This window comes from Manacus vitellinus, unplaced genomic scaffold, assembly GCF_001715985.3.
Source record: "Manacus vitellinus isolate BGI_N305 unplaced genomic scaffold, ASM171598v3 scaffold_6_pilon, whole genome shotgun sequence".
NCBI lineage: Eukaryota > Metazoa > Chordata > Aves > Passeriformes > Pipridae > Manacus > Manacus vitellinus.
In genome coordinates this window covers 31234859-31249091 of record NW_021940750.1, presented here as the reverse complement: position 1 = coordinate 31249091, position 14233 = coordinate 31234859, and the positions used below count along the sequence as shown (strand labels likewise).

The window sequence follows — 14233 nt, the reverse complement described above, 5'->3', positions numbered from 1 at the left end:
AAAATAGAATATAAAATATATAAAATTTTTTGTGTGTGTACATATAAAAATGCTTTTTCAATTAAATTATTTACAAGGTAAATCACCAGGCAGACACAGTTAAAACCAGTAAACATTGAGGTGTCTTGACGGCAGTTGTTAAAACTTTTTTATACAATTCTTCTTACATTCTCAAAATTATAGATTTTCCTCCATTAACTACCAAATTCTCTTCTTCTGCAAAGTTAGTCCAGTTACAGGAGAACATAGCAACTGGTCATGAGCAGCTGCATCATTTTTGGTTTCCAGTCAGTCAGGAATATATTCTTAACTACAACATCTCTTTGCATGAGTGGAGCAAGGGTGGTGGTGGGGGGGACAACTACTGTATCACTGTATGTGTGAGTGTTCGTTTTCTTCATAACTTTGTTCTCCCTGGATTCAAGGAGCAAACCAAATTTTGAATCCTGCTTTTCCAAAGAGTTCACATAAAACATGGAACTTCCAAATTGTTCTTTGGTGAATGGCAGTACTTGTTAAAACACAGAAAACACGTAACTGTGATTAAAATGCCTTCTCTTTGTCACTGCACTGCTGCCTGGGAGACAACCAGAAATTGGTTTGTCTTTTTGTCTTGAGAAAAAATTTAGGAAAACTTGAGGGGAAAATAAATAAAGTGTGTTGAGAATGAAGAGGCAGAAAAACTGAGAAGTTCTCTGGATAGTACTACCCTGGCTAAAAGGAAGGAATCTTTGTCAAGAAATGCCAGTCATTTGCTTTCTTTGCCCTCTGCCCCTGTAAATCAAGCTTGAGGGTGTTGTTTCTGAAGAAGCATGAAATGGACAAAAAGCCATGTTATGCAGTTATTTTTTCCTCCCGGTTCCTCTTTTTTTACTCCAATAAAACTTTTGAAACATCAGATTACTGCTGTATGTTTCTTAAGGTGATCCCAAAAGCACTGAAAGCCCTATCACTGTGATGGAGAAATGCTGAAGCATGAAGTATTCCTAGAGCTTGATGCCATCTCCACATCTGCTCCTAGTCTGCAGTGGGCAGATAAGGAGAAACAAACAAAAAAAAAGAAACAAAACTGTGTTGGATTTTTGGACACAGTTTTTTTTCTAAGCATAAAAGATTCTCTCTCACTACAATAGAAGTTGTAGCAAATAATTCTACAGTATTTTTCCTTTTGCCTTGCTTTGACAGTTATATTGAGAATAATACATTTACCAAATGATAAAACCAAACCAAATTAATTCTGATTCTACTCCCGATTTAGCAACTTTCCATATCAGCCATCATCTTAATCATGCATCAAAATTCATGCTTCAAGCTGGCATACACAGCCAATGTCATCTATATAAATAGCATGATGTGTTGTCATTGTTAATACCAAGATGAACATTTTCTCTTGCAAATGAAGATATTTTTAGGAAACAAAAAACTTCATGGGATGGAGCACTAGTCAGAAATGCTGCCATACTAGAGACAAAAGAGTCCCTAGCTCTGAACAGACCATGCTGACTTTATTCAAGCTAATCAAGCTAATGTGAAAGGTTGATTCATGACAGTAATAAAGTAAATCATGTGTACTTTCTAATTATACAAACCCTAACCACACACACAGCTCAGAGCTCTGGCTACCCTTTTTCATGAACTTGAGTCACATCCTACTTATCTAACCCTCAGGAAGGCTTACCCCTGGCTCATAACCACAGGGAGCTGGGACACTTCATAGCAACATGGGAGATTATGCTCATCTCCTTACCCCTTATGCTTAAAGCCTCTTAAAAGAGCTTTCTATAGCATTCTGGTTTTGCATAACAGCCTATAACTCTATATACTTTGAAAAACAACAGTTTCATGATTGTCTTTTTAGATTCCTGCTGTGCATTCTGCTTTAAGCTTCATCTAAGAACCATCTTAATTCTAAGAATCATAGAATAGAATCATAGAACACAATCTTAGAACGTCTCGGGTTGGAAGGGATGCAAATGGATCATGGATACAAATTAAAAGACTGTGAGTAGATGGCTAGGTTAACACTCTCTTCCTTGCTCTTTCACACATACAATTAGCTTTCAGAGGACAGCCTTAGCCCCCAGCAAACAGAATCCTCATCATTTGCCATCTAGTCCCATGACTCTTGCTTTCTATCTTGCATGGTGACCCAGCTTCAAGACAAAGCACCAGGCAAGTCTTTAGCCAGCCTCTTGCACAAGATAGGGACACTCTTCAGAGAGATGAAAGCTGGGGTGCTGAACAGCCTCAGGCCGCATGGGATAGAAATAAGGGAAAACTCTCTAAACATCAATGATTGTTTTCACAGCAGTACCAACATCACTAGCTAAAGTTAAGCTATTCTAACACACGCTCTCGATTAGTTCCTCCTTGGGATAGTTGTACTTTACTTAAGCATTGCATTACTTGTGTGCTGGATCTCCTCCCCAAGTCCCAAGTCAGTGATTTCTGATCAGCGCTGTTGGGCCTAACAACTGCAGAATGACACAACCAATGAGTTTCTGCTAAAATAGTATGAAAAAAATGCATCTGAAGTATTGTGGTCAACCTTAGAGCAGAAACAAAACAATTTCGCAGATAAACATTATTTTATTGTAATGTTTTGTTTCTCAGTTATTATGAAATCAATTTTCAAGTGTACAGTACATCCGTGTAGCTAGTATAAGTCATAGCTTTTCTTAATTTAAGTGAACAACCCAATATTCTCACCTTATCTCTTTAGTACCTCTAACATATAACTAATTTCAGACAATTGTCACCTTAAGCAGGTAGCAGGATCAGGGATATATCCATAATACATTCTTTGCAAGTGTATTTAGATTTTGATGGTAGATCTTCCATTGCATAACACAGACTGAATTTACCTTTGGGGTACTTGATCTAATGAAATTTTTCTATATGAGATAAAATACACAGAGCAAGGGCACTGAAGGATCACATGTTTGCTAACACTTTTTCAAAAAACTACAGTAAATTATTATGGTAAATTGGAAAAGCAATGAGATTCACCACTGGTAGGTGAAATATGCTTGTTCATATTCCAGAAACAAGTCTACCCATCTAATTATAGAAATTTGTTTTGTTTGTAGAAGATAGGTTTTTTTAAATCAATGAGGCCACAGCATAAGGGCTGTTGCTATAATTTGATATGTGTGATAGAGTAGGATGTTATACACAGATGCAAAATAAAAAGTAAAGCCTTAGAAAAAAATCCAACTACTCCAAGAGATCAACACAGAAAACAGCAGTTCCATGTTAATGACTTCACTGAGGCAAAGCAGCTGCATGAAGTTACGCACTATTGCAACACTTCACAGAATCTGCAGTTAAATTAAGAGCGAGCTGTTTTCTTAGCAGTCCCTTCACTGGCCATTAATTTTTTTGCTTAGTTTTGCCTTTTAAAACTTTCAGGGTCACTTGTCCCCAAGAGTGTTGATTTTTGGTTTGCTGATTCAGATGTATCAGCTATACACTCTCTGTGCTACGAGGGACTGAGACGTTTAGAAAAAACTTTGTCCAAGTCTGCACATGCAGAAAGAGATATGGCTGCTAAGTAATCTAATAAAAGATTGATTTTCCTCTCTAAAGTTGTATTTATTTATGGATATTATGTATTCCTACAGTTAATTTGTTTTTCAGTTATATTTCAGTCTTTTAGAAATTCTGAAGTATACAAGTCTTAGAAACAAAATCAAACCCACATATATTTATTAGGTGTTGTTTATAGTTATGTTACGTAAAAAATTAGGGGAAAAAAAATTTCAGATGCTGAAATAAAGTAGAATTTCCATACGTACCAGAAGGCCCAGTCCCATGGAATTCTGTCAGCATCTCAAAACTTCATTCACATGCATAGATACACAATGCCAAGAAGACGTTTAAACTGGCTAAATTTTTAGTTTGTGTACAATTTTATAACCTTTTTTTCTGGTAGTATTCAAAACTTTTTCATTATTTCCATAATTTGCTAAGCCTTTCAGAGAGTTACAGAACATGTAAGGTTGAAAGGGACTATGCTTTCCAGGAACCTCCTGGACTGTTTGTGCTTTGCTGTGTTGCTTCTCCAGCAGATGTCAGGGTAGTTAAAATCCGTCACCAGAACCAGTGCCTGTGACTTTGAGGCTGCTTCAAAGCTGCCTGTAAAAGGCCCCATACACTTCCTCCTGCTCAGGTAGCCTGTAGCAAACAGCCACAAAGCGTCATCTTTACTAGTCTGCCCTTTTATCCCAACCCATAAGTTAGGATTACTTTCATTAAGTTTGCACACTTGCTGTCTTGCTTCATTACTGAAAACATAAGCCAGAAAACAAGCTATTAATAATGTAATCCCCTATATTTGGGCTGCCAATTAGGTCAAAACCAGCTCAGTCACTCCTTTTACATCAGCAAAGATGCTGAAGGGACGTAAAGGGACGAATGTTTTGTGCCACACCATTGGCTCACGAGCAGCCCAGTGACTCCTATAATGGCACCTGATGCCAAGACAGAGCAGGTAAATTGGGTTATTACATGATCTTCATTAACAACATGTTTTTATGGTCACATCATCTGTGAGAAGGATGTAATGACCATAAACATCACTTCTTGCATAGGAAACTGCAATAGAACAGGTCAAGTGAGATAGCCAAGACTAAAATATGTCTAGGAAATACAGGAAAGAACCATTTGACCTACACTGACAATACTAACAAACCTCAATGGAACAGCTATTTGTTCAAGGCCTTCATAAGGCTGAAACCCTTGCACAAGAGATTCTCTTTTTTTTGCACTGCCAGCAGCACAAAGAAGTAAAGAGATATATAGAGAAAGGTATCACTTTATTTTGCTTCTTTGGATAGCACTTACACACAAGCCCATGTCTTGATTTACCTTTAATCTGGTTCTCAGACGAAGCAACCATGGCTCAGAGACTGGCTGGGCATCAGGCTACTTGTGGGATGTAGTGAGTGATTGCTTTCCAGCAATTTTTTTGTGTTTTCTTCCTCTTTCCTTCACTTTTCAAACTATCTTTATCTTAACTTACAAGTTTTCTCACTTTTGCTCTTCCTGTTCTCTTCCCTCACCCCACTGGAGGAGAAGGAGTGAGTGGTTGTGTGGTGCTCAGATGCCAGGTGAGGTCAATGCACCACAACAAGGAACTAGAAGAAGTACATGTCAGGAACATGAAGACCAAGGGAAACCACTAAGATACTGGAAAGGGCATATTTAATATTCACTAACTTTCCTGGGAAACTCTAGGTTCACATACTGCTTATGGTTTAGAAATAACACAAAAAGATTAATCTAAATATGAAAACCTGTTTAACTTGAAATGTTTTAAAATATATCTTTGTCCAACTCTTGGAGCTTTGTAAAAAAAGAAAGCTCCCAATGTTTGCTAAACAGGAGAAACTAAGTTCACTAAAGAAACTAATTTCATTATTAGAGCAGTAGGCAGAGAAAGGAGATAGGTTTTAGGTAACATTACCTTTCACTGTTCTTTTTACCACTAGATGAACTGCTGGTGGAACCAGTGCGGTTGCGACTCCCTTTGGAATCTCCATAGCTTTCCCTCCGACCTCCTGGGGACACACGCTCAGCTGAACTGGTTCTCTTAATGGTGCTAATAAAAAAAGGAGCAGGTTTTACAGTGGCACTTTTAAAAGTATGTATGTCTATGATAAATATTTTTGAGAAAGGTATCAAGTAGATTGTTGACTCTAAAAAATAACTACAACTTTGTTTTTAAGTATAACTTGGTTTGTTAAAGAGCCTACATAAGAGTTTTGCTGAGTACCTGGTGCAACAGAAACAAACACACTGCTCTATTCTTAATCATAAAATAGAAGATGGGCTAAACCAATTTCATAAAATAAGCTGCAATATCTATTTTTCCAGGTCTCATTTCAAATCTCTGACTACCACTTCACATTTCTGAACTTTTGGATTCTCTTAATAAGTGAAAAATTTAAAGAGAAAGCATATTACCTGACACCTCCAGCCAGACTACAGAGAATGCCAGAAGTAGGTCAAAATTTGAACACAGCCAAGCTAACTTTGGGTCTTCATTCAGTATCAATTATTCTGTAGTTCAAAGATAGTTTTAACATACTCAAAACTGCAAGTAATGGTGAGCTAGCCTGCATCTTTTTGTTAGCTTGTTAAAAATGTATGCTTCCTACTTACATGTATGAATAGATTAGATTCCCCACATCTCCTGACAGGGGAATTTCTCAAAGGCTTAAAGCTTGCCTTACCCTCTCACTCTTCAACCATCCTTCCTGCCAAGATAGCTATCAGGGAGCTCTTGTGAGATTTTGCAGCACCCTTTAGACATCCAGCTCTCTCTGATGGAAAAAAGTGGGCCAAAACACAAGCAGTGTTACTTGGTAAATTTAAGAGATGCTCACTCAGAGCTTACACCTAATAAGAGACAAATTATTGTGGTTATTCCTTAGTCCAAAGCACTTCCCCCTAAAGCAGTGCTTCCTAGCAGGAGAGGGAGCAGTTGATGCCCCAATGTGGGTGACTCCTTTCACTTTGCTGCACTCCCTCGGCAGCAGAGAGGCTCAGGCAGCAGTGCCCCGGCTGAGGCAGGAATCACCTCCACCAGCTGAACCACAGGACTCAGCGCCAGGGTCTCATTTCCCTTCACTCCAGTCCTGTGCTGTTTTCTCCCTTCAAAAAGTAGAATGAAAATGTCCCCTTTACCCATAACATCCCCATAATAAATAACCACCTTCAGCAGTTCTCTCACCCCACAAGCCATGGAGACCAATGATTGCTTTCAAGTTCACATCTCTCTACTCAAATCCCAAGCACTTTGAAAACTTCAGTTCTTTCTGTTCTTGCTCCTCCAAGGCCCAGTCTCATCCTGTCACACCTTTTATCATCCCCAGCCCCTTGACCTCTGTACACCCCCAGGGATGCTCTGCTTACCAGAATGCTCATCTCAAGCATCCTTGAGGACTACTCCAAACCTCCCCATCAGCCTCTAACAACTATCCCTACCCTGTTATCTCAGTCAGCTCCTCTGGCTCTGTCCCACTTTATGTGTGGTGTAAGTTGGCTCTTCATAACTACGGGAAACAAGACAGACTTTTCTGTCTGGTCAAAAAATGCTCAGCTTACCAACTGTACGCTACCGTTGATAGACTTCATTGTTTGGGGTTTTTTTAAAATATATTTATTCCTGCTTCCTCATGTATTTTTACCAGCAAGGAGGGGAATGTTTCAACTCCTTAGCTGAGGCTCAGCTACAGAAACAACAGGAACACCCAAACCAGAGTCTTTCTGCAAAGCAATCATCCTTCTGAAAAGAAGGTAGCCCCCATCCAGGGGCAGATCTGCAGAGAGGATGCATGTTAAGATGCATCTCAGGTAGCTTGACAAAAAAAACCTTCTGGAACATGCGATGGTAGGACAGATGTTCAGTGCTGCATTCTTGTAATAAAAACAAGCTTCAAATGATTAAGCTGAAATTAAAAAAAAATGTTTCTGCAGAGAAAGCAATGTAAGACAGCAGGCAGAATGCAAAATTAGAGACAGGCACAGAACAAAACACATTTATAGGGCAAGGGGAAAGACAGCAACAAGAATGTAATTCTGTCTTCATTTTAGAAATGTGTCTCCTACACTAGCCTAACACTATCCAAGTCATCTCAATGCCAAATGCAAGACAAAACCTTCGCTAGTAAATTAAAGAATATAGTGTTAACATTTAACTGTTCTCCTTGCATCTCATAACATTATCCAATTTAATACTACTCCAGTTAAAAAAAAAATAAAGCCTTGATACTGAAAATGTTAACTCCACATAAAATAGCTTTATTAGCATGAGTCCTTCCACTATTATACACAGTAATTTCAAAAACATCCTCTCTCTGTGATTTTGGAGGATCAAACCTTTATTTTGGCATCTTTTCCTGGTTAAGGAAATTTCAGCGTAGGCTGATGTTGATGCATATTTTTCTGGTTAAGCAAAAGAGGCGTCAACATCAGCCTACACTGAAATTAAATTAAGGAAATTATCAAATTATACTAATCTTAGAAAAAATGTAAGTTACAGAAGCAATTTGAAAATAATTTTAATGTTGCCTCGGGTTTTATTTTTATAGCTATCAACATTCAAAAGATGAACTAGTGGATAAAAAAATGAAAGGGTGCGACTAAAATGTAAAACTGTAATTCCATCTTCTTTCTGAATAATGAAGTCTCATATCAGTATAAAAACTACTTTTACACAAGGACAGAATTCTTTTAAACCCTTCTGGCTTAGGTCCGTTACTGCTTAAACTGATTAGTAATGCTATCTTCTGACAAATTTTATTTTAAACTTTCAAAAACAACAAAAGCCAAGTGACAAGTATTAGCAGGTGGTTGGAAAAGAGGATTATAATTCCATTATTTTAACTCAATTTTGGCATATACACGTTTGGCAACTATAGTGTTAAACACCAGTGATTATATCCATGGCTACAGTAGATACACTGTCACCTGAGGAGGAATTTAAAATTACAGAAAGTATTCATTTAACTTACAGGTTTGTAAGAGTATAACTGGATTCCAGAATTTGAATTCCACATCAGTGATATGAAAGGAGAGCATTTTCAATTATTTAAAAAGTTAACATTCAGTAACATGATTTTTAATTTGTTTAAGACAGCAATGTGGTCTAACACCCCTATAATAAAAATTATGTTAGTATGAGATAATGCAGATACTATCATTGAAATTATTACTATCTAAATTTTGCAATGCATTCATCAATGATGAGAAAGTTTTAAACATGTACTTGTGAAAATGTTAAAAATGGCAATAATAATTACAGTTCTACCATGTTAATGTTTGTACTAAAACAGCCACTTTCTATGTGTTGAAAAGAAATGGAAAGGAAAAACAACTGAATTTCAACACTACAAAGCTATTAAGGATCCCTCACCTTAGAGCAGGTTTTTTCAGTTTGCATGCATTGAGAAGATTCACAGACCTGCTTAATCCAGGTTGAGAGGTGCGTAAACAAAGCAGAATAAAAAGTGAATGCAACAATAAAATGTGGAAACAAGACATTTACAAGACTTACATTAAAAGACATAATTGCATGCTTTCAAGATATGAAGTCACGTGCAAGAGTAAACAACACAGTGCTTATTGACTCAGATGTTTGATCATTTCAAACCATACATTTCAGAACACCAATGTATCTTTGAATGACAAAATCTCAGCAGTGCCCCAATAGACTGACCATTTGTAAAGCGACTCAAAATCAAAATAAAATAAAAATCAAAGAGGCTATCAGAAGAAACAAGACAGATGATCCAGCTAGAAGACAAAGACCATTAAAAAAGCAACAATAAAGACAAGAAAATAAATCCTCATATATGTGTGTATATACACTGCATAGCATGAGTGTTTCAGGTGGTTGCATTACTGAATTGTGATGAACAAATCTGGTCAAAATTAAAAAGTATATACTTAATTACCAAAATTATTTGGGAAATTACAAAAGTTTTTTAATAAAAGAAATTAAAAAACAACACATAATGCTCTTAAGACAGTAACTGATGATATTAATATTTTGAAACTTGTCTACCACTCATTCTGACCCTCATTTAAATCAATTAGAATAAATTCAGAAATTACATATGACTTTAATTTCATTATGCCTTTGAGCAAAATGCTCTAATAACTTTAATTGTTAGAGATACTGTGAAGTGGCATAATAGTTTTGCCACCCGAAGTTCAATGGAGAGGAATTTCTTTTTTAATTTATATTCTGATTATTTTAAAACATTTCCTTTGAGAGTCAAGTGTTAAATAGAACACTTAATTGCAGGTTTGATAAAGAGTTTGTGTGTGTGCCAGTTACAAACCATGGCTGCCCCCAGAACAGAAAGCAAACATTAATTCCAGGCGACTGAACAATTTCCTAGGGGCCATGTGTTTAGAGTTTAGAAGAACAGGAATTTATCATATAAAAGTATTTTATTCTCCCTACAAACAAAGCTCTTTATGTTTTCTTTGTTCCTGCTTCTTCCTTTTGATCTCCATTGTCAGAGTTTTACACCATTGTAATACTTCGCAATCTGCTGGGGGAGAAAGAATGACTGATTGTCTTCTTTTGAAAGGCAAAGTATGTGCTAGCTTGCAGCCTGCAGCAGCATCCCTACTGGGAAAGGTACTGTCTGCATTCTCCTCCTTTATTTTTTTTTCCTTTTTCCCCCTCAACTCTTGGAAACAAAGCTATCCTAAATGAGTCACAAAAACCTAGATTTTAATAGGGAACACAAAACATTACTACTATGTGCTGGCCAAATTCCAAAGACAACTTTAGTCTTAAGCAGCAAACTTCAAGCCACATTACATGCAAAAGGAAGATGCAGAGCGAAGGGAAAGTTCTGCTCATGATATTTTAAACTTATCTTATTCAGAATGAAAATTTCAAATAATTTTTCTAAGCTCAAAGTTCAGAATAAAACTATGGTAGCATTCAGAAAGCTGGTACTCAGAACAGTCTATATACGTCTACATCATAAAATTAGTAAATATATTAAAATTAAAATCAAATCCTCTGATCAAAGTTTTTTTGAAGATAATGTGGAAACACCTTACAAAGGCCAGACAATTCTTGATTGTGTCTCTGTGTCAGGCGATTGTTCAGCCCCTCCTAAAATCACTTCAGCTCTTTGTTAGCTGGCTTGCACCCACAGCTGTCCAGTGGTGTTCACATGGCCCCTACCTGAGTGCAGCAGTACCTTTGGTGCTCAACCAGAATTTTTGGTTCCAAGACCACCAGGCTTTCTATCTTGCACTGTATTACCACCATATATTTTTATAATCCAATTGAGCTATGATCTGGATTTGTGCTTTTGCTCTATTCAGGTTATTTCATTCCTTCCTTAACTTGGATAATTGGGTATTGACTGTATGAGATCTGAATGCTGAAGGGGGTTTGGTGCCCTCAATTCTAATTGAAGGCAGAGTCAGTTGAGGTTACTCAACACTTTGCAAGATCTGGATCTAATTATCACATTAGACCCTCTAACAACCTACTGATATCCAGAGATACATGTTTTACATATGGAAAAGCAATATGCATAGAGGTTAAATGATTTGCATAAGGTCATTGAGAGAATATGTGGCTGAACTCAAATAAAAGCCTGCTAGTTCCACCCTTTCAGCCTGGAGCCTTTCTTATTACCTCCAGTTTTACATTCCTGCCAGAAGAAGTCATTTCCATTTCAAATATTAAATGGTAAATCAGAAAATGGAGTGAACTCTGAACCACATCTCCTTGGTAATCCAGCAAGGCAGATAAGCCATATACCAACCGGTGGGTTCAAATGAGTTAACCAGCACGTTTAATACAGCTGTTGTATGAAATGAGATTGTGTCTGCAGACATACCAGTAAATACATCCATTTCTAAGCAGTGGAATGTATGGATGCACACTTAGTACCCACGCAGACTATTTGCATTTATTTACATATACAAGGCACAACATACTGTTTCAAGACACAGACTGATGTCATTCCAATTGGACATCATACACTCAACCTAAATTGTGAAAAGTATCAGAGAACAGAGGAATCAGAAATTATTTGATTGTAAGCCCACTTTTCATATGGCAGTTCAGTAAAACATGTGTGAAGGATCCCATTCACCTGGATTTTCTTTTGAAAATAAGGTCACAGGAAAGAAAAAAAATGGAAAATTATATTTTCTACTACAGTAATCCAAGCAGATATTTGTCAATCCCAGAAGCAGACCAAAAGTTTAGAAGATGTCTCAGCAAAAAAAAAAAAAAATTCCTTTCTTACTGTTGTTTTTAGCTTTTCTTCTACTTCTCGAATTTTATCTTTTTTCATATTTTGAAAAATTTCAAAATTTTCAATTCAGCACCTATGTAGTACAGGAAAACTACTAAAAGCATCCAAGCAGAAATTAGGTTCTAAAACATCTATAAACACTTAATACTATTTAGAGCTGCTGTGCCACATGACCATATTTTGGACTAAAGAATACCTACACTGCAAATTAGCTGTAGTTCTGAGACCAGTTTATAAGAAGAGAGCACTGCTTAGCAGACTTCAGAATTGAAAAAAATCATGCAAAGTTTCACACCATCTATAAACTGTGCAACACTGAAAGAAGTTTCTAACACAAATAAACAAATCCTACTCCTTGAAAAAGGACACTGTTTGATATTGCTGATGTATTTCCATTACTGTTTTATGCATAAACAGATACAGTTCCTGACGGAAGAAGGGTCCAGTATAAATATGTGAATTAATTCATCCTAATGGATGCATAATGAATTAGTCTACTTGACTGTTTACAAGAAAGCTATTTGGAACACTTACTGTATCATCTTTGAATATTGAATATGTTGAACACCATATACTGTAAAACCATGATATCTCATCAGTTACTTTAAGGTTTATTATCAAATGATTAGAGAATAATTTATCAAAATGAAGTTTTGTGCAGTAGTTCCTTACCATTCCACTCTCTTCCTCTTGAAATATATTTATAGGCAAGGCCCAGAAATATGCTTTAATATAATTTAATAAAAGTAACATTAAAGAACAACATTTGCATATTAAAGACAATCAACACAGAACTTTAGAGCATTTGAAGGGAACAGTAATTCCACAACACCTGAATTTATGACTTTTTTTTCAGGACGTGAAGTAACCCTGCTCTCCTAAATACTCTTAATAAATGTCCACCTAGTTCAGCAAAACTGCCCAAGTGTATTTTTACTTTTCCAAAACTGAATATATATTTTCACGCTGCATATTTAAAGCAACTTCAGCCTAGCTTCTTCAGCAAAGAGAAGGGACAAAGCATAATAAAAGGCCATTAAATATTTACCCTGTGGAAGAATTTCTCATACAGGAACCAAGACTGCCTAAAAATACTCCCTAATGATGTTCTATAAAGACTTTCCCACTCACACTCTGGGTATCCAGACTGCACATGGGTTAGGTGGAAAGGCTGCATGGTGTCACTTATCCACAGAGATCCTAAGCTAGGATAATGCCTACAGGCTGCAGGCAATACTAGATGGACAACTTGAATTACGTAAAGGATTTCTCTATTCCCAGAATAGAGAAAGCACAAGTATGATCCTGATCTGCACTTCATCCACCTTATTCTGGGGCAGAAAGTCCTATGCTGAACTTTACAGACAGAGCATAGGGACTCAGGAATCACATCCTCTGTACGCAGGTGAAGTCTGCCAATGCTTGTGCTCCCACAGGTTTTAGAATTATTCTTGAAACTTAATTAGGGAGAATGAAATTACAAGAATTATTAAGAAAAAATACTTTGTATAGAAAAAAATGTGTTTTAAAATTCAGTATATGCAAAATAGTACTCCTTTTTAAACACAAGTAAATTTTCTTTTTCTAAAAGGCAAGTTCTTTTACCCACTTTCGAATTTCTGATAATATAATTCTGATAGTGGAACAGTTTAGACAGTATTTGCTTTCCTGCTCTTATCTTAAGGGTCTGTTCAGGCCAGCCTGCCAAAACCTACAGCTGCAGTGAGCTCCAGCTCATAAGAGCTCACAGGAGTTCATTTCTGTGGCACAAGCAAATACGGTATTTTCCAATTTTAATTGTGCACAGGATAGCTCCTCTCTTCTCTACAATAACAAAACCTGGAGTTTCCTGAAAATCAATCCCCTTCAACACAGTAATTAAGAGTCACATATCCTTAGTCACCATCTCCCCTTTAAGGAAAAATTCTCTTTACAAGAGAGACCTCAGATCTTAGGAGGTTAATGCTCTCATCTCTACAACCTGCCCTCCTCAGAGCTGACAGCATCATCACTACAAAAAGATAATGATGACACACAAAAGAAATGTACCAAAAAAACCTCAAAACCCCACACTATTATCCTTTACAGACAAACCCTGCAGCAGATTAGCACCACAATAACTGCCACATACAACTTGAACTTGCTTCACCCAGTCCATTCCGTTCCTTATAACCTAGATGTATAAAACATTTAGCCTACTTAAAAACAACTACACACAAAGCAAATTGAGACAGGGTAGTAATTTTTAAAAGGACTTAAATACATGCTAATGGCAAGATATCTAAAGATGGATGTTTTCATTTGCATAAATATGTGCTAGGCATAGAATTTTCCTCCTCCCCAAGATGCTTCTAACACTGCACATGCAGTTTCTATGATAATTTTCTTAGTGAGAGAAAACCACCAAAAGGTAACACACTAATTTA

At 36.8% G+C, this 14233-nt stretch overlaps 1 protein-coding gene across 11 annotated transcripts in view; it reads right to left on the bottom strand.

The window, feature by feature from the left end:
- EML1 (EMAP like 1) overlaps window positions 1–14233 on the bottom strand; it is a 125451-nt gene that overhangs the window by 34759 nt on the left and 76459 nt on the right. For 3 of the 11 annotated variants that reach the window (XM_018082541.2, XM_018082544.2, XM_008930151.3), the window contains one exon: window positions 5468–5602. The exons of 4 other annotated variants lie outside the window; for them this stretch is intronic. In XM_018082541.2, the coding sequence (XP_017938030.1) occupies window positions 5468–5602 (135 nt within the window). Of the gene's footprint in view, window positions 1–5467; window positions 5603–8920; window positions 8972–14233 lie in introns of all 11 variants that reach the window. 4 more of the 11 variants (XM_018082540.2, XM_018082543.2, XM_018082542.2 and 1 more) reach the window with 2 other exon arrangements.